The 21,505-nt window shown below is 46.2% G+C and overlaps 1 protein-coding gene across 1 annotated transcript in view; it reads left to right on the forward strand.

Annotated features, from left to right (window-relative positions):
• Positions 1-21,505, forward strand: part of LOC147733335 (uncharacterized) — a 496,040-nt gene that overhangs the window by 163,609 nt on the left and 310,926 nt on the right. Inside the window, exon 5 of the mRNA XM_086956338.1 lies at positions 20,211-20,321. Within this exon, the coding sequence (XP_086812464.1) occupies positions 20,211-20,321 (111 nt within the window). The remainder of the gene's footprint in view (positions 1-20,210; positions 20,322-21,505) is intronic.

Here is a 21,505-nt window from a genome sequence, read left to right on the forward strand (position 1 = left end):
TCATTCTTCTGATGGGAAATTTTGTTTTGCAAACAACAAAGAGTGTCTGCGTTGTGGTAAGGTAGGACACTTCGCAAAAATGTGTAGAAATAAGAACAATTCAAGAATTACAGTCATTAATGAATGTGATGATTTGAGACGTGATGTTAACAAAATTTTGGTTTTGTCTGACACGGTTTGTTTGTGTAGCAACCAGAGAGGTAATCCTTTTAAGGATGACTTTGTTATTGATGGGAAAATCATTTCTCTCATGGTTGACACGGGTTCAAAATGGACCATAATTCCTTCTTCTCTATTGAAGAGTGTGTGGGGTGAAAGGGTACTAGAGACGTGTGACATCTTCCCGTCTGGCTACCAAGGTGAAAAGATTGATATGCTAGGTTTCTTTGAAGCTAAGATTGACTTCAAAGGCAGATCAGCCTATGGTAAAATATATATATCAACGGATGGACCAGCAATCTTAGGTCGTCACCATCAATATGATCTGCACATTGTCGTTGATCCTAGATCTGATAATCCCATTTCGATTGTTGAGACCTCATCCTTGGAGGACATATTGGCCAAATATAGAAACGTTTTTAGGGACCAGTTAGGTGAACTTATAGGCATAATTCTCAAGGAGGGCAGTTTACCTGTTCAACACAAGGTAAGGAGAGTGCCCTTTGCTTTACGGAAGGCCACCCTGGAGGAAATGCTCCAAGGGGGAATCATTGAACCCATTGAAGCATCTCCTTGGGTTTCGCCTGTTGTGATCTCGCAGAAACCGGACAACAAGATCAGGTTCTGTGTGGATCTTCTTTCCCTAAATAAGTGTGTTGTAGCCGATGTATTCCCTCTACCAAACATTGGTGAATTGGTATCAACCCTTAAAGGGGCAAGGTTCTTCAGTAAATTGGACCTTAAACACGCCTACCATCAAATTTGTCTGGATGATAGCTCAAAGCATTTAACTGCTTTTATCACCAGTGAAGGCACATTCCAATTCACTAGGCTACCCTTTGGGCTAGTCTCAGCCGCTAGCGTATTCCAGAGACTTGTCTCTAGAGTTTTTAAGGGTCTTGATAAGGTGCTGTATTTTCAAGACGATATCTTGATTTATGGTGATTCTCTACAAGAACACAATAAAATCTTACAAGATGTGTTACTTAGGGTGGATGAGGCTGGTTTAACATTAAGAAAAGAGAAGTGTGCTTTTCTGTTGAAAAAGATAGAGTATTTAGGATTTTGTTTGTCGGAAGAAGGCATTAAACCTAAGAAAAACTTACTTGAAGCCATTGAGCTAGCACCCTCCCCAGTTGATAAGGATCAACTTCGGTCCTTTATGGGCTTGATCGAGTTTTACTCGAAATTTGTAAGAGATTTCTCATCCAAGACTGCTTCCCTGAGATCCTTACTAAAAAAAGGTGTCAAGTTTTGTTGGACTGCTGAGCACGAATCCTGCTTTAAGTTGATCAAAGGGGAACTTAAATCTGCAAATGTCCTCACCCCTTTTGACACTGCTCGGTCCTCCATCCTGATGGTTGACGCCAGTGCCATTGGCCTTGGTGCAGTTCTCTTACAAAGACATGGTAGTGTTGAGAAGACCATAGCATTCGCGTCTAGGCCTCTGTCCACCTCTGAGTCAAACTACTCCGTAATAGAGCGTGAGGCTCTTGCCGCAGTCTGGGGAACAAGTTACTTTCGAACCTACTTTTGGGGTTACAAGTTTGTTCTGCGTACAGACCACAAACCTCTTTTAAATGTTCTAGCTCCTGGTGGGGCTGGTAAGGGTTCTCCAAGGTTGGCGAGACTGGCCTCTCGCTTACAGGACTATCAGTGTGAGATCGAATTTGTTCATGGGTGGAGGAATATCCAAGCGGATTGTCTGTCTAGGCTCCCTATTCCTTCCACTTGTTGTGGTTCTGAGATCACGTCCGATGATCTTGCTGTTGCCGTGATGGAGGATGTTTTGTTGGTGGGCGGTGGTTCTTTTTCCCGTGATGAATGGTCCAAGGGCATGGAGGAAGATCTGACTTTGAAGGCTGTTATCAGTCTTGTTTCTAATGGAACAAGGAGGGAAAGTACTGTTAGTCCTTCAGTCAGACCCTTCTTGAAAATTTTGGATGAACTTTCTTTAGAGGGAAAAGATGTTTTGATGCGAGGTGATCGCTTTGTCCCTCCTAATCTATTAAGAAGGAGGATTCTAGACTTGGCCCATGAGGGACACTTGGGTCAAAGTCTCACTCAACGCCGTGTCAAACAGAACTTTTGGTGGCCCTCTATTGATAATGATGCAGTTGATTGTGTTTTGAAGTGTAGTTTCTGCAGGGAAGGCGAGAAGCGCCTCAAAGTTTTCGGCTCTCAGTCCACACATAAAATTGTCTTTGAGAATACTCCCTGGCATAGTGTCTGCATAGACTTCATAGGCCCCATGAGTGAGCTACCTACTGATCATCGTTTCGCAATTGTTCTAATCGATTGTTTTTCAAAATGGCTGTGTGTACAATTTGTAAAAGAGATCACTACTGATGCCACCATTAAGTTTTTGAAGAGTATTTTTATCAACGAGGGGTATCCTTCTGTCCTCATTTCAGACAATGGGACTCAACTCACGTCCTCGAAAATGACTTCTTTTGTTAATGATTGTGGCATCAGGCATCAGAAGACTAGTCTTTACAACCCACAGGGTAATGGCCTTTGTGAAAGAGTGAATCGCCTCGTTAAGGGTGTGATTCAGATGTTTGTAGAGACTGGTTGTTTTTCAGATGAGCGTGTCCAGGAACTGGTCTGGGCTTACCGCTCCACACCACATAAGAGTGGTGAAAAGTCTCCTTTTGAACTAATGCGTGGTCGCACACCAGTAACTAAATTGACCCCTGCTTGGTTGAAGGGCTCTGGTGGCGATGTCCCCTTAATTCATGACAGTACCCCCTTGCCCATCTCCGTGGGTGACCTGGTTAAGGTTAAGCCGGGGAGACTCGCTAAGGGTCTTAGCAAGTTTAGGGGTCCCTACAGAGTCAAGAAGGTTTTTCCTCACTTCATTGTCTTGGCCAATGGTGAAAGTTGGAACTATCGGAGGGTAGCACTCTACCAGAAACGTAAAGATTCTTCTTCTGATGACCTGTTTCCTACTCAGCTTGATGGTTGTAATGGTTATTTACTGTCCTCTGGTGGTCCTTCCTCTCCCATCCCCTTGCCAACTGGACGGGGGGAGGTGGGTGGTGGCGATGCCTCCACATCTTTATGTACATATCATATTGGTTCTGTGGTTGATTCCGCTCCTGCCTCTCTTGTTCCTGCTTCTGTACCTCGTGCTCCTGTTTCTCCTTCCTCTTCTTTGGTTGATGTCGGTTTGAGGAGCTCTCGCCCACCCATGTACTTGAATGACTATGTGCATTAATGTTTCTTTCCTTTTCCTGTGTTTTCTTTCCTTGCAAAGGGGGGAGATATGTTGTACAGTGCTTTGCTTCTTCCTTGGGCCAGCACTCTAGATCTCTCCTTGTGTTCTGGGTTCTGGAGTTCTCCTTCGCCCTGTTGGCAGGGGGGCTGACCTACCTATACCTGTGCTGCATTAAAGCCATTACTTCACTTACCTGCTTGTGGAGTCATCCTTTCATTTACAACACCTAGCTCCTAGTTTTTTCGTAAAACCCTGTAGTGCAGAGGATAATCTAGCAAGGGAAATGTTTCTGTTTTTTAACTGGGGACCCCAAGTGCCTCTCTCATCAAAAGTGATCCCCAGGTATGGAAAAGTGGCTACTCTGCATAGCTCTTGTTTGCCACATGTAAATGTTTTTAAAGACTTGTTCTTATTCCCCTTGCCCATTATCATAATTTGAGACTTCTTTACATTTATCTTTAGGTCCAAAGAACCCATGAAGTCTTCAAACGCATCCAAGAGGCGTTGGAGACCAACCCCAGTCCGTGAAAGCAAGACGGCGTCATCCGCGTATAGAAGAACTGGAATTCCAAGTTCTCCTATACGTGGGACGTCAAGGGTTGCCTCTTTTAGAGCTGGCTCCAGGGCATTTATATAGATGGTAAATAGGAGGGGTGCCAGTATATACTCCTGCCTGACACCCCTTTCAGAGTTAAAGTGACTTGTGCAACGACCCTCCGAGGTAACTCTAACCGATGCTATAAGATCGGTATGCAGGTCCGCTAAAAGGTTAACAAGGGCCCTGTCCAGACACATGTCAATTAGGATTTGCCACACTTTTGATCGATTTATGAGATCAAAAGCAGACGAGAGGTCCATGAACCCCAGGTACATGGACCCCTCCTTGGCCCTAGTGTATTTGTCCACCAATAGGTGCAGGTTAAGACCTTGGTCTATCGTACTCCTTTTTGGTCTAAAACCGTTCTGGACATTTGAAAGGACCCCTTTCTCATTCAACCAGTCATTCAGTTTGGATAAAATAACCCGGCCCAATATTTTCACCGAAGAATCAATCAATGAAATAGGTCTGTAACAGGAGGGGTCTTGCCTGTTACCCTTTTTAAAGACCGGTATGATGATAGATTTTTTCCAAGAGGCTGGGATATTGTCCTGTTTAAGAGCGTTAAAAACATTACATAAAACTTTAGACCAAAATTTCGGGGCACTTTTGAAGACATCTCCTGGTACCCCATCGGGGCCCGGTGCTTTGTTTTTCAAGGTCAGCTCTATTGCCCTTTCCACTTCGTCTGCCTCAAAATTGACGGCAGGGACCTCTGCATTACAAGGTACCACGTCCACTACCTCAAGGGTTACAACAGGGGAGTCTGTGTTGCTAATCTCTGCATAGATCTGTCTAAAATGTTGGATCCAGCCCTCATCTGGAATATTCGCCTCCAGGGGGGAATTCTCATCACCAGAAAAAAGTGGCTGGTTTATAGTTTTCAAAAATAAGCCACTATTTTTTAGTGTATCTGGGTGGAGAAGTTGAGCCCATGCTATACCTTTCTATAATAGCTTTTTTGTATACAGTCCTTGCTCTAGCTATGTCTACACGATTTTTAGGCGTGGCTTTCCATGCTTTAAGTAGCTCCCCATGCGCATTCGTACATTTTTTGTCGAACCATCTTTTACCCTAACGCGGCTTCTGCCTAGATTCAATCTGTAAACTATTATTAATTTCTATGCAGATATTGTCAAATGCCACTATAACCTCTTTATTCTGTGTTCGATTTGCTAAGCATACTGCAACTTCATCCTCTACTTTAGACAGAACCTCCTGAAGGAACGTTTCAGGGACTATTTTTGTCCATTTTAACCTGCGCTTCTAATCTTTAACAGCAACATTTAATCCCCCTCTATGTTTCACTGTTTTTAATGAAAGTAAGTCTGTATGCCTCACTTCAAGTAGGACAGGATTATGGTCGCTAAACACTGATACCTCTGTATAATAATTTATCACATTATTTAACAATAAAGAAGACATCAAAATATAATCTATATTAGTGCCATCATCTTTTCCTTTAAAAGTAGGGGACCTACTTGTACCCTCCCCGCAGCCTGACTCATATAGATTCCCTCTCGCAAGAAAAGTTTCAAGATGCTCTCCTCGCCTGGTGTTTTCCAAGTGGGTAGAAGAGGAGAGGGGAGGACCTTCATCAACCTGACTAATACATGGTAGGGTGCATGGGTGAATATTAAAGTCCCCTAAAATATTAATTCAAAAGTATTTACATTTGCACTATAGACTGACAAAAATGTATCCAGTACTTCCAAATTTTGACTGGTACATTCGTTTGCATTTGAATTATAAAAATTAACAAAAAGAATCTTGGCCTTATCCTGAATGGAAAGTTCAACAATCAGACAGTTTTCACAACCAGAAAAACACTCAACTAATTTACCTTTTACATCCAGTTTAAATATGGTTAATAAACCTCCCTTGGCTCTTCCTGCAGCACTACTAATTGCAGGATTGCAAAAGTGGCTGTAACCATCCAAAGAGAAACTATTCGATTGGTCCCAAGTCTCTTGTAGGGAAATTATGTCAAAGGATTTTAATGTCTTAAGCCAATCAGCATTTCCGATTTTATTCTTTATACCAGCAACATTCCATGTAGCAATTTTGAGAGTCGGTACTGGTGGTTGCTCAGTGCTCCCCAATTGAATAGGCAGTCAATCGTTTTCCTCAAGCAAAGATAAAGAAGTATAACGATTGTATAACGGTAGGGTGTAATCAAATTGCCTATTTGCTAGCTGATAACAATATGTTTCCCCATTATTTTGACGTTGTTGGGCATTTGGGACACAACCAGGGACCCCCCTTCTGTGCCCATTAGCTGGATACCTATGCTGATGTGGTGGTGGATGTTGTGTGTTGTCCAGGTGATTGTAGAAAAAACCAAGGGGTCTAGCACATACAGAGTTTTCCTCAGTTGGTAAAGAGGCTGCTCTGAGGAGGACTGTTGCCACATGTTGGGAATGCTTAAAATGTACAATGATACAGTCCCCTCTCGAACTCTTTCTAGCATTGCCAATCCGGCTAACTCTACGAGTAGATATTATATCATTTGAAAAGGCAAACGGAAAGCCACAATTCCTGTTTAGCCATTCTAGTGTTTTATTTTTTAAAGCAGCATGGGTTTCTAGCCTGGAATCAGTTAGACAAGAGTCAACCTCTGGAACATTTGTTAATACCACAGTGTATGGGACACACTCCGGTGGGAGATTGACAGAATGTTTCCTCCTAGACCTAATTCTCCCACCACTTTCTCCCCCTGCTGTTATATTCTGACTAACAGTATGTGATGTGGCTGGTTGTATTAGTGATTGTGTTATTGGAGTTCCCCCCGGTGGTAAAATGGAGGGTGGAGTTTTCTGTAATCGTGAAGCTGATGAGTTCTGTACAGTGACCGCTGAACCTATATCCCTATTACTAACAGAAGCAGGTGCTACAGCCCCAGCTATAATGTTACCAGGAGAACTAGAGGGACCAGGAGGGGGGCTCGTAGGTGTATGAGGCCGAGTCATATGGGAATCTTGGAGGCCCCCTATTCTAGAGACCTCTTGGGCGACCTGCTCTAGCTTAGCCACCAGTGGTCTAATCATTGCTTCTAGTTTTGACTCAAAGATAGTTGCCAGAAGCTCTATATGGGCAGGATACAGAGTATTTACCTCAGCGTTCTTTATGGGTTCTGGCGTACTTCCCCCGCTGTTTGATGTAGTCGATGTGGTTCCTGCCTTTTTTGACTTCCGGCCCACCACCCTTTTGACAGGGGCCTTCCTACATGCCCGCAACATTCTTCGCACCGGTGAATGGGTTGGTGAGGGCCTTGGGGAAGGTATCGGGCTCTGACTGGGGATAGAATCAGTTATAGTTACCCGCTCATCCGGTGTCACCGTGATGGATACATCACTGTTGACAGTGACGTTAGGGTCATCCAAACAACTATCTGAATGAGGCGACGGAGTGGTAGGCAAACTCAGCCTTGTCTTATCTAGGCTTGTCCTATTTAAAGATAATCGCCTTTCTTTGTTTATTTTATTGACTACCTTTACAAGATAGTTATCCATTGTCCTTGTATCATTAGCAACTGCAGGTTTTGTTACTCTAAGCTTTGACATGTTGGAACCAAAGTTACTATACACAATTAAGGATATTTAACAATGTCTCATCCAGTGGATATACTGTTTTATATAGTTGGAAAAAGGCCAAGAAACAAAAAAAAAGTTAAAAATCAAAAAATAATAATATGTCTTACAAAGTAGTCCAGAATCCAGGGAGAGAACCAATGTCCGTCGCCCAGCCCAGCCTCTTCTGGCCTCTGACGGCCGCAGACGGCCCCGCCCTTGTCCCGGGCTTCTCCCGGGTTCGCCCGCGCGCCTCCCGCGGGACGAGGAAGCAAGGGCTCCTTTATGCGCCTCCAGGCGCTTCCTTTTTGCGTGCGCGGCGTCCTTGCCGCGAGGGGCTGCTGGGGGTTGTAGTTAATTTCGGCCCGGCGGAGCCGAGCCTGGCCAGGCCACGAGCAGAGCTTAGCCCGGCCCACAAGGACAACCACAGTGAGGGACAGGAGATCGGCGGAACCAAGCCCGGCCACGAACACACAGCGGAGCCAAGCCTGGCCGTCTGCAACTCTCCAGTCAGCAAAAGCAGCTCCCCCCTGGTCTCCACAGCAAGGGCTCCTTTATGCACCTCCAGGCGCTTCCTTTTTGCGTGCGCGGCGTCCTTGCCGCGAGGGGCTGCTGGGGGTTGTAGTTAATTTCGGCCCGGCAGAGCCAAGCCCGGCCAGGCCACGAGCTGAGCTTAGCCCGGCCCACAAGGACAACCACAGCGAGGGACAGGAGGTCGGCGGAGCCAAGCCCGGCCACGAACACACAGCGGAGCCAAGCCCGGCGGTCTGCAACTCTCCGGTCAGCAAAAGCAGCTCCCCCCTGGTCTCCACAGCAAGGGCTCCTTTATGTGCCTCCAGGCGTTTCCTTTTTGCGTGCGCGGCGTCCTTGCCGTGAGGGGCGGCTGGTAGTTGTAGTTAATTTCGGCCCGGCGGAGCCAAGCCCGGCAAGGCCACGAGCGGAGCTTAGCACGGCCCACAAGGACAACCACAGCGAGGGACAGGAGGTCGGCAGAGCCAAGCCCGGCCACGAACACACAGCGGAGCCAAGCCCGGCCGTCTGCAACTCTCCGGTCAGCAAAAGCAGCTCCCCCCAGTAACCACTGGTAACAGGTAGGTACACACTACGGAATACTAATAACCATAGGCATAGATCACGCATGGACACATAACCTCTCTAGTATAACATACTAGGCAAAGCAAACTTCTAAGCATGAGCACCTTTAGAAGTGTAACACAAGCATAAAGGCAAAGCACATTACGCAGCAATCACATTTAGGACTAACCAGTAAAAATACAGTAGGCAATCTCCTCACTAGTGTAAACACACTAGACTCTGCCTCCTAAGAATAAATCACATTTAGGGGCATAACTCACAGTGAAGTAAACTCTCACTAACATAAACCTACATAGGTAAAATAACCTCATAATCATAGTACCATCACATTGCGCAAAAATCACATTAGGCAATTACCATTATAAACATAGTAAAATCACATTGCGCAAAAATCACATTAGGGCCTTGCGCCCTACCCACATACCAGCCCCCTGGCCAACTGGCCATCTCAAGAAGGGGCTCAAATGCCCTGTGTCCAGAATGTCAGGGCGCGCTGCCAATGCAGCGCCAGTCAGGGGTGCGCCACCGGCGCAAACCTAAATGTTGCAGCTGCCCAGTAATTGCTGGGCAGCTGGGAACAGTAACAGGGCCTAAACGTGGCAGCTGGCACTAGGTGCTGCGCAGCTGTAGAAGGCCTGGCACCTCTGTGCGATCTTCGTCCCACACAGGGACTCTCTCTCCCTTGGCGCCTAAACGGTGCAGCTGCCCACTACTTGCTGGGCAGCTGAGAAACAAACTGTGGCCTGGGCCCTCACTGGCCCTTGGGAACAAAAACTGTGCCAACTCGTTGGAGCCCTCTAGGCTCTAGGAAATAATGGGGGCGAGGGAGCCACCTAGGCTCTAAAACAGCTGAGGGGCGTTGGAGCCATCTGGGCTCTGGAATACATACATGGCCCTTGGTGCACTCGGGCTGCTCGCATCAACCATGCCCCTCTGGAGTCAATCGGCTCTGAACAAACATGCCCCCAAAATGTTGGAGTCCGCCTTCTGGGGACTCGTGAACAAAAGAAAGGCCCCCTGAGCTTCTCTTGGCTCAACAACAAATATGTCGCCTGGATGGGTCAGCCTCGTGGGCTCTTGAATCACCAGTAACACGTTGGGGCGGCCCACTGCCATCCGGGGCTGCCCTGCATGCACCAACTATGTCCTCCTAAAATGAAGACAGGACACGGACCATCGTTAGAGCCTACGGGGCTCTAAAACACGTCATGGAGAAAACAAAGGAGCGGCCCGCTGCCACGGGGCCGCTCGAATGCTGCCTCCCCCCCCTCGCAACCAGGGCTGCCGGATCTCTTCCTCGCAGCCAAAGGCGGGGCTCTCCCTGACACATGGGAGCCCCGCGGAACAGCTGTGCCTTCACCCGGGCCCCTCCTGGGACCCCGGGCCTTACTGTGCACCAGCAGGGCTCTCTCCTAGACACGGGAGCCCTGCTGGCACCGGCACCGCCATGCTCCTTCTCCCCTTGCCTGCCGCATAGCTTCCGGTCCTGTCGTGGCCCCGCCCCTGTCACAGGCTGACTCGCCTGACTTCCGGGGCGGCCGCGGCCGGGCTGGAACGACAATCCGGGGCACAACGAGGGGTGGGCACCCTTGCAACATAAAACAATATCAGAAACGGGATGGGCACCCGTGAAACCACTAAATAAACGGGGTGGCACCCATGAGGAATTCCAAAACGGTAAAATCATCGCGAAGACACAGGGTGGGCTCCTGCGCACTCGAGGCACAACAGGGCAGGAGCCTTTCCCTTCGAGGGAAAACCACAGTGCTCTGCCAAAAAACAAAGCGCTCACATCACGCTGGGGGCACGGCCAGCCCCAAAAGTCCCCAGAGATGACCCCTATACCAAGAAGGGTTCCAGCAGTCCTGAGGCATCAAGGAGGCAGCACAGCAGCTCCCAATAAGAGAAATCCTCCAGCATCCAGTGGCTGGGCAGGGCCCAGGGTGGCAAGCCTTCCCCTGGGCCCCAGCAGCAGCATGCCCATGGTTGTTTCAAGTGCAGCACAAGAATGTTTTACAAGAGGTCACAGCCTCTTTTTATACACAAAATCCTTTGTCTAGCAGGGTGCAGGCAATGTGAGAACCAGCTACAACTGGTTATGGGGAACTCCTTTCACTGGCCAGGCTAGGGACATCAGACGCATCACAGGGGGTGGAGCCAGCATTGTGTGGGGAAAGCCCAGCCTTATTCAGGACCCAGGTGCACCCCTCCCTCACATCAGCATGCTAATCTCTCCATTCACCACCGGGGCAGACCCATCCTGACTCCTGGAGCCAGGCTCCCCAGCCAGCTCCAGCCAATCACACGCTAGACACAAATTCCACTAACATGCCAACTTCTAGAAGTGGCACTTCCACACTAGACACAATCATGCCGCATACATCATTGTGCAGCATTCAATCTCACGAGTTCGCACATACCAAACTCAACCCTGCACTCCCCACACATCAGGAACTACTATGGTCACACATATTCCCCATGCATTCTTATGGGAGGGTAGGTCACTCACCACACACACAGAGAGCGCACGCACTTTACACTGGATCACAGTGAAAAAGTGCGCAGAGACCTAAAATCACCAACACCAGGTTACAGAAACAGGCTAGGCAAAAGCAAAAAGTTTTGGGGTGAACCTGCCAAAAAGGGCCAGGTCCAACAATAGTGATGAAAGGCATCAGAGAGAGATCAAGAAAACCTCATTTGAAAGATATATGCCCATAGAGGATTGTTCTCACTTGCTTCCCAGATACCTTTTAAAACCTATAGGACACTGGGAAAGAGGGCTGCTACTTCACTAATGGGCAGGCACTATGAAATATTTATTATGTTTCCCTCTGGGCTACATTGCTGATCTTGATGAACTGCCCGCCCATGTAACGCACATAGTAATCAACCAATGTTTCATTTTTTTATTATTTTTGATTTTCTATTCTAAATTCACAAAAGGCTTTTTGATACAGTTTTTTTTAAAACGCGCCATTTTCAACTTCAGGGCAGTTTACACGGAAGTGCTTAAACTAGAGGAAGGTGTATTCCTGAAGTCAGACGTACGGTCACGCAGAACTATGGGTACTCAATGAAGGTCATCAGAATTGCACATCATCATTGTAATGTTGTTAAACGCACCCTATCGATTTTGAATATATGATACATTCCTTAAAATGTGGTCCATTTTAGTCATTGTTATAAACAAACTGTACCTCTGTGCATTAATATGTTTTTATGTATGTATTGTCTTTCTTCTTTTTATTGTGCTTTTATGGATATTTTATATTCGAATAAAGATATTTTGAATTGAATTGAAAATTGATTGTTTTCAAACCCTTCGTCAAACAGAGTGTGTGTGATTTTTATAAGTGTGCCCGCTTTTGGATTATTGTTTTCAAGCCACCCGTCCCAAAGGCTATGTGAGATATTTATAGTCCGTTTTGGGAATCCTTTGGGGACCAAATCGCGTTTACCCTCTCAGACGGTGACAATTTACATGCATGAAGATTGTGGGGATATGCTGCGCAGTAACTGTGTTTTTAAGGGTAGATCTAAACAGACCGTTTGTAGTTCTGGGAACGTGGATCTCATCTTCTTTAAGGAAAGACGATTCGATTTTTTTTTGCGTGCGATCTACTTCCTGGTATTTACATGAGGCCCTGGCTAATGTGTGTCTGCAGCTAGAAGTGTGCACCCTTTAAGGTCTACACCTCTACCCAAAAAGGCCTTCCTGTATGCGTTCTTGCTATACTGCCTGTGGGTTTTGCTGGTAAAGCAGTGTAGAGGTTAGAGTAACAAGTGTCTCAAAGGTCTGCATTTGGCGATCCGCGCATGGTTTGTTATGACGCACTGGGCAGGAGCGTAACACAGCCCCCGCTTCCCCCGCAGTGAGGGGGGGCCCAGGGGCCGCAGGGGGCCCCCTCAGCACTGTACTCACACCAGAGAGCTCCGGATTAAATCTTGCAGGGGGGCCCCTATGACTTTCGTTACGCCACTGGCACTGGGCATCTCACTGGTTGCATAGGGTCATTTTAATGGATCTTTGTGATGTACTTTAGCGGCGTCGACGTATGCTTAACCTTTCATGGTACTCTAGCGCTGGTCTCTTGTGTTGGCTCTACGTTGGAAACAAAAGAAAAAAAGCCTTCACAGCTCTTTACAATCTTATGATTGTAACCACCTGTCTAACCATTGCTTTTCATTTTTCATAGCCCTGCGTTGCCCCTTGGTGGAACTCCTTTCTTTATAGCCGGTTCGTCTACAGGCCCCAAAGACCTTTTTTTAAACAATATCACAACCTTTCCAGGACTTGCTGAGGTTCTGGCCAACACTTTTGCTATGAGGGGCTACCTTTTGCTGAGGTTTGGCATAATTGTGAGCTTCATAACCTGTAAAAATACATACACAAAAATATATTTTTTTAATCTTCAATGCTGAGACAATAAAGTAAGCAACAGGCTTAGAAGTATAGTGCTCTAAATATCTGTAACTTGCTGAAATTCAACTGTTTCCTCGTGGCTACATGTTAATTAAAGAACATAAAGAACATATGTGAACGTTACATGTTAATTAAAGAACATAAAGAACATTGTGAACGTAAAGAACATATCTCTGGTCACCTGAAAAACCTCCACTGGCTTCCCGTCAACAAGAGGATCACTTTCCGGCTCCTAACCCACGCACACAAAGCACTCTACGAAATCGGACCAGAATGCCTCAACACACGATTGTCCTTCTAGTCCCCCCCCCCCCGCCAGCTACGATCATCCAACCAAGCCCTTGCCACTGTACCTCGCATCAACAAATCCACCATGGGAGGTAGATCCTTCTCCTACCTGGCAGCTAAAACCTGGAACTCCCTTCCCACTTACCTTCGCCTTACTCAGAATCACCTAGCATTCAGAAAGCAACTTAAAACGTGGATATTTGACAAGTAATTCCCCACCCCCCTCAAGCGCCTTGAGACCCTTTGGGTATGTAGTGCGCTATATAAATTCTTTGACTTGACTTGACTTGACTTAATTCTGGGATTTCCTGTGTGCAGAGCAGACACATTTGCTATAAAAACAACACGCGTCATAGTTGATTGACTCAAAAATCTTCTAAAGTTGCCGGCCCGGCTTTCTTAGCGAACTTTGTAACACAAAGGGCTAAGAAAAGCAAGGGCTTTGAACCTGCACTAAACAGTTCAGGCATCTAAACACAGGGGCTGCGCTAGATCCTTAACCATAACATTACAGAATTGTTCAAAGGATATTAGAAATAACTCCTAATCAACATTTGCACTAAACACATACGGTTTTCTTTCTCGACCTCCACCCCTTTTCCCCTCAGTCCTGTTGCCCAGGGCTTTTGAAAACACATTCAAACATGCTGATGACCTTTAACCCCTGGCAAACCCTTGGTTTAAAGAATAAATTTTATTTGTAAAAAAAAATTAAAATGCACATTTTCACATATGCAATGCAACACAGTGAAACAGACCACATGGTTCAGCTACCATTCACTAAACTGTGACAGAGGTCTTTAAGCCCTCGCTGTTAAAACAAGCATTTGCAATGCAATAGGTCTCGCATTAGGAAGGTGTGAGCTGTATTGTAAACGACAATTTTTTTAATATATGTTGGCTTTGAAAATATATAAATTAATTGCATTGTTATTCACAAAGCCAATAGCTTACACTTTCTTAATGTGAGTCCTATTGGCTATGGCAATGCTCGTTGGTAGCAAGCAAGGACAGTGCTGTTGTGGTGCTAAGTGATGCTGTTGTGGTGCTGAGTGATGATGTGGTTTGGCTGAGTGATGTGGTGGTGTCCCAGAGTGATGTGGTGGTGTCCCAGAGTGATGTGGTGGTGTCCCAGAGTAATGTGATAGTGCCCTAGAGTGACATGGTGGTGTCCCTGAGTGATGTGGTGGTGTTGTGAGGAATGCAGCAGTGTGAGGCCTGCAGCAGTGTGATGCCTGCAGCAGTGTGTCGTGCAGCAGTGTGTGGCGTGCAGCAGTGTGTGATGTGCAGCAGTGTGTGGTGTGCAGCAGTGTGTGGCGTGCAGTAGTGTGTGGCCTGCAGTATGCGAGGCGTGCAGCAGTGTGAGGCGTGCAGCAGTGTGTCGTGCAGCAGTGTGTGTCGTGCAGCAGTGTGTGGTGTGCAGCAGTGTGTGGCCTGCAGCGTGCAGCAGTGTGAGGCGTGCAGCAGTGTGTGGAGTGCAGCGTGTTACTGAATACACCAACCAAATTTGGGTTGGTGTATTCACTAACATGGAGAGTAGAGTGTGACAGGCATACTGGGCTTATTGAAACATGCTGAGGGAACGAGTGTGCAACCAACAGAGCGAGAAGTGGAAATGGCACCACATGAGAGGAAGCGTCCAGAGGCAGTTGAGGTCAGTGCTGGTGGAGACAAGTTGTGAAACTAAGTAGAAACATGAATCTCCGACAACATAGCCTTTTAGGGGTTCTCAACGAAGGTCTCTGATCGCAGTTGTGATTTACCCCTAAGCAAATACAATCCTTTTAGAGTTATTTTCTTAACGCGGGTCTTCAAGACCAAGCACTCCTCTTGGAATGTAGGTATTTAAACTCTTTGATGTCGCACATACTGCCTTGAGTTGGGAGATCAACAGCTGAACTATACATTTTCTGTTTTGCATGTAATCGTGTTATATCTAGGGAGACGGACGGACGTGAAAGCGAAAGTGATGGGGGGTAGCAGGGGGGAGCACGTGAGTGGTGTATGTATGTGCCTAAGTGAGGCGCTTGGGACAGCGAGGCTGACCAGGAGGGAGGGGGAAAAGGGAGGGGTTACGGCAAGCAGAGGAGCCTGATTGAAGTCTCCAGCATGCTGGCAAATTGTGACCTGCAGAGCGCGTGAATGGGAAGAGTGGCCGTGGGAGGTGGGAGGGGAAGTAGGAGAGTGCGATGTGCACGAGGGCGGGGAGCGGCACCCTTTGAAGTGTGATGTGAGGCACAGACAAATGATGGTTTGTGATGTGGCTGGTTTGTGCAGGCGCATAGGTCACATGAACTGTGGCTAATCCACCGTTGGTAGACTGTTCTTTTGCCCTTACTATAAATCTCCGCCAGCAATGCGCAAGCGCATTGGCAGGCCAAGACCTAAAACGCGGTACACAGCTGCTACTCAGATACTAGCTCATTGTCAGAATGGGGTGGCTGCCTTACCAATACGACCATGCTAAAACCATCCGCCTCTGTAATGTTAAGGAGGTAAGTAAATACAAGGCACAATGGGGACCAGTTTCAAATACAGTTTTCAATGTGGTACCGGCCCTCTTAAAGGTAAGTTGAAGAGAATTTTCGCAGGAGCGAATCACGGAATCTAGAACTCAAACGCGATGAATGGTATGGAGCCTATCTTCAGCTGGGCTGGTTCTGCGTTTAATAATTTAGTCAACAGATTAAATGCACGAGTCAGACTATGGCCTTCCGGTATGGAACGAAAACCCGTCCGACCACCAAAACCCAACGTAAAAGTTTCGTCCACGGGAGGTAGTCTACACGTTTCGTCCACAGGAGGTAGTATACACGTCTTTAAAATAACATGTGGCTTTGTGTGGGCATACATTTGTTTGGTAGAAAACACAAAGGAAACGTGCTGCTGCAGCATTAGAAAGGCTTTTATACATCAGCGTGTTCCGTTATTCATCGTTTCAAATTAAGCGCCAGAGTGCACGTAATGGCGTAATAAAAAGTTGGCAAAGCTACTGTTGATCAATGTCGCGCAATGTAACAGTCGTAAGCGTTGTAAGCAGATTTATTGAGATATGAAGGGCTAGATTCTGTGACATAAATTGGCTACTTTCTTCCACCCCATGAAAGAAATAAAAAACAACATGCTCGCGCGACTTGCAGCTAAACAATTAAGCTTGTTTTGTGCGTGAACTCCAATTTATTACATAGGTTGAGTTCTTAATATGAGCCAGTGCTCGGCACCTGCACTTAATTTGTAACACCAGCTTTAGTCTGCCACATAGTGGCGTTTTTTGTGTAAGTGAAAGACGAGCACAACTATGTAAAATTGGTAAGAGGAATTTTAAAATGCATTAAGTAGGCATAAGTGCTCTGGACGAGAACCACAAGAATGTTGGCCCCAGGGCAGGTCATAGACTAAAACGCGGCTCCCCGCTTCCCTCAGAGCGGAGATGCAGGGGGTCGAAAAGGGAGTGATAACACCGGGAAGCCTACTTAACATCAACATTTTTTTCCCCGACCTTTGAAGTACTGGGGTGCGGCTGAAATCAGACGCACCCCACTTGCAACAAACCATTTCTGCTTGTCTTGGGGGTAAACTCAAATTGTTTACATAAATCGAGTTCTTAATTTAAGCCGGCCCGCTCTTGTTCTGTTATGTTGCCTCGGCAGTAGCTCCATGAAGCATTACCAGTTGCATGTTATTCTGATAACATAATGTTGCGCAAACACAGCATGTTCCGATGGGCACGTTTGCTTAAGTCCTCCGGTTTTATGTTGTACGTATACCAGACTGATGCGGCTTAACGGCTGGAGTGGCCGACCTTGAAGCGGGTGAACTAGGATCGAGTCTGGTGGGCGGCTCAAGCATCCTGTGATTCTGGGGAAATCTCTCCGTGTGCCTCAAAATATAAAAATTAATGTGTATCTTTGTAAGGCAACTGGTACTCATGTAGAGCTCTGATAACATGGGGTCGAGTTCGCGCTATATCAAAAAGCAACTAAATAAACAGAACAAATCATTTTGAAACTGCTCCCCAGAAATCTCTACAGCTGGCCCCCTGGGATGCGCAGGGCAGCACGAGAATACTTGAAAATAGCTGAGAAGCATTGAAGGGAACAGCAATCTCAGAAAGTCTTGGCAAAGGAAAGGGATAACATCTCTGTACTCGCATTGGCCAAGCTGCAGTAGCGCAGCTGTGAAAGGAGATCAGCAATTAAAAAACAAGCTCTCGGCATTGCGTGTCGGTGGGGCGGGGGAGCAGGGGAGCGGCGCTCCTTTGAAGTCGGGGAGGGAACGAGCATATGGGATGTGAGCGATGATGCGAGGCACATGCCGAGGCTCGGGGAGCAAATGGCAAGCTCGTGCATGGAGCACATGCACTGTGCGTAATCCCCCTGCCAAAGCCCTCTTGGTAAGCTTTCCTGATGCACCTTTATATGTCTCGAGCTGCAATGCGCAAGCGCATTGGCAGGTCGAGACCTAAAAATTAAATGGCTGTTCTTTTGACACCCCAAATTTACACTTGCATTTTCTTAATTATGAGATGCTATCAAGGGATGCCTTGTCAATATTAACACGTTTACATAAGCCTGTTACAGATTTGCTCAAAGCATATTTGAAATAACTCCTAATCAGCGCCCACACTAAACACATACAGTTTTCTTTCTCCACCTCTGCCCCTCCTGCCCCTGGTCCTGCTACTCAGGGCTTTTGACAAAACAAATTCAACGCATGCTGCTGACCTATAACCCCTGGCAAACCCTAGGTTTAAACAATAGATTTTATTTGTACATTTTTGTAAAAATGCAGCTATTCATGTAAGCAATGCAATACACTGAAACAGATGACATGGTTCAGCTACCGTTCACTCATCCATGACTAAGGTAAGAAATAGCTGTCCCTCTGACACCCCTAATTTACACTACATTTTCTTAATTACAGGATGCTACCAAGGGCTGCCTTGTCAAAATGTACCCTTTTACACAAGCCTGTTACAGACTTGCTCAAAGCATATTATAAATAACTCCTAATCGACACTTGCACTATACACATACAGTTTTCTTTCTCCGCCTCCGCCCCTGTTGCTCAAGACTTTTGTAAGCACATTCAAAGTATGCTGCTGACTTGTAATTCCTGGCGAACCCTTGCTTTAAACAATAGATTTTATTTGTATATCTATGTAAAAGCGCAGATTTTTACGTAAGAAATGCAACCCTATGAAACAGACAACATCGTTCAGCTAATACGTTTTTTCTCGAACCATAAAACAAGCAGACACAGTGAAATGCAATAAATTTTAAAGGAAAATAAACAGGTAAATGCTATAAGCTAGCATGGAGTTTCCCTGCAGCAGAAGTTGTCCTGTATCTCCCTGCTGCTCCCCGCACTTCATCTCAAAGCTTTGCTCCATGGTGCGTGCTCCCCTCAGTCCACAGACTTAAAAGAAGTGTTTCGCTGCTGCTTCGAATTGTGCGTGTGGCCTTTGGGGTGGCATTTTATACTTAGTAGAGTTTGCCATCTATGAGATGGGAGCACTTTGAGGAGTACCAGCCATCTGCATATGGGTTTCATTTCAGAGCAGTCTTGATTCAATTCTGAATCTGTCTAGACGTTCCTAACTCTCGCAACATGCTTCTGTCCAGACTCGAACTATGAACAAGTATTCCAGTAGTGAGACATCTACAGGGCCCAGTTAGGGGCGGCGAGGGAATGGTCCATTGCCCCTCTCTTCATCAGAGAGACAGAGGCAAGGGCTTCATGCCCTGTAACAGAGTGCAACACCCCTGGCCAACAAATGGCGTAACCGTGCATACCATTCATCTCAATTACTCACAAATTGCAATGTACAATTGGGAGATTTGAGCGTTACCACCCTACCTAAACTGGCCCCTCAATCAGGAGGATTTCTAACAGGCTGGCGCCTCGGAGTTACTGGCAGTGTTGAGGCCGAGACTCCTCTGGATACATTAAAAATGTTACTAGCCTTTCTCCAGTCCCAGGGTCTTTTCATGTGTGCTGACCTAAGCGAAACAGGACAGTGCTTAATTTGTGAAAATAAGACGTGCCAAGGCCCCTGTCTGGAGCCCACTGCAGCTCGCAACACCCATTGCCCCTGCCAGCGCTGCCAATGACAGTACCAAAACACTACTAACATCACACTCATACAAGTGCCACCCTAAACTATAATACGAATTGCTTGGAAATTAGGTACTAGTCATTTTTAATGTATATTAAATTATTGCACAACTGTTGCAGAGCACATTTCAAAATTAGAAAAACAATGCCAACATGTGGTAGACTGTTAAAAGTGCCGGTGTTGACAAGTAAGTGCCGGACCTCTGGCTCAAATTAAACACTGAAACCACCTAATTTTGCCGAAGACTAACTAGTCCTCGTCCTGCAGAACACGTTCAATGTTTGTTCCTTGGAACTGTGGGTACAGAGCAATTGAGAGACAAAAGTACAGGCAGCAGGATCGACCATTAGTATGGACTGGAAAAGCGAAAAGTGTTTCTCTTTAGCTTTCCTTGCCAGAGCACATGTGCACCTCTCACAACCTGCACACATTCTAGTGTGGAGATGGGTGTCTGTTTCTGAAACCAGCCTTCACAACTGGAACAACCTCCCACAGCACATGCGTAGCTCGCACCACCTGCATGCATTCAGCAAAAAGCTGAAAACCCACCCAATTTCTAACTCTTCTCATGACACTTCTTTTCTTGCGCTCTCTTGTGCACGCGTCTAGAAGCAATTCAGTTATGCAGTATGCGTGATACTAATTCTGTACTTAAAGGAATAAAGTAAATAGATGTGTGCCAAGAGATGACTTATGAAAACTTTGATGCCACTAACTGCATACCTCTTGACTCTCAGGAATACTTCAGTTTGCCGGTCAGTGAGTTTCGAGCCAGCGTGACGGGTCTTAGCCCACAGGCTGCAAAGAACCTGCTCGCCATATTGAAAGCCACCCAAGGAGACCCGCAGGTAGGATGAGACTTTCATTGAAGCACTCATTGTTTGACACAAAAGGTACTCAGAGCATGCCCCAGGTGCAATTAACATGTTCTCACCCACTGGATTACAGTGGGAAGCAGAGACAGGCATGTCCAGAAAAGCAAAAAATGCAAATGTTAACATCACATACATATCAGAAAACATTACGCATATTGAGTCACTGATTAACACCATCAGCAGCTGAGTCTAAACCTAGTGTAAAGCCACAACATTTAGAAATCCTAACCAATTGTCTTTCTAGAAGGAAGCAAGCTCACGCATACGTCTAACTGCTGGTATCTTCAAGGTGCGTAGACGTGGAGTTGAAAATAGTAAATATATACTTACCTGTATGTACCGCCACGATATTGTGTTAGTCGATAGACTGGCTACAATATTTTGTGATCTGGTGGTCTATGATATCAAAGAAATGTAATTGAAGAAGAGAGGGAGAGAAAAACGTGGTTACTTACAGACAAGTCAGGTTCTAATTTAAACACCCTGAGGAAAACATATAGCCCTGTTCAGGGAAGATGAAAGAAGGATTTCCATCAACTGCCCTTCGCGGCCAGTGTCATCATTTGGAATCCTAGCTTCCCTGTCACATCACCCCATTAACTCAGGGGATGATACCGTGATCTAGGATTGTGTACCAGAAAGCCAGAACACCTTACAAAACAGTGTTAGATGACTGAAAGCCTATAGTCCCAAGTACTCAGACTAAATCAAAAAAGATTGTAGTGCAGTATTAGTAAAAGAATTAAAAAAGGACATGGCAGTAAACCCAACAATTGTATTAATGTCCACTCCCATGCCTATTAAAATGATGCAGGTGCGGCTTCCAACAAATGTGCCGCAGGTCTTAGGTAGACTAGTTTCAGCCAATAGGGCACCCTGCCCTGGCTTTCTTCAGGACCTTGCTTATATGTTCGCTACTGCAACACACGAAACAATAAAGTAAATTTGAAAAAATAAAATAAAATCATCATCACTGTGTTCACTTTTTGTGAATACCACAGATACCTCTAAACAGGACGGAGGATTTCCACACCTATCCTGCGTAGGGTATTGGCCTCACCTCATTTGGCACAGACTCTTCTGAGCCCGGGCTCAGAAGAAGGACTGAGACACCGACGGAAAGGGCGGGGTCTCTTGCATAGTTCCTGCCCTGTGGA

The sequence above is a fragment of the Lissotriton vulgaris genome, chromosome 2_1 (genome assembly GCF_964263255.1).
Source record: "Lissotriton vulgaris chromosome 2_1, aLisVul1.2, whole genome shotgun sequence".
In the NCBI taxonomy this organism is placed as follows: Eukaryota; Metazoa; Chordata; class Amphibia; order Caudata; family Salamandridae; genus Lissotriton; species Lissotriton vulgaris.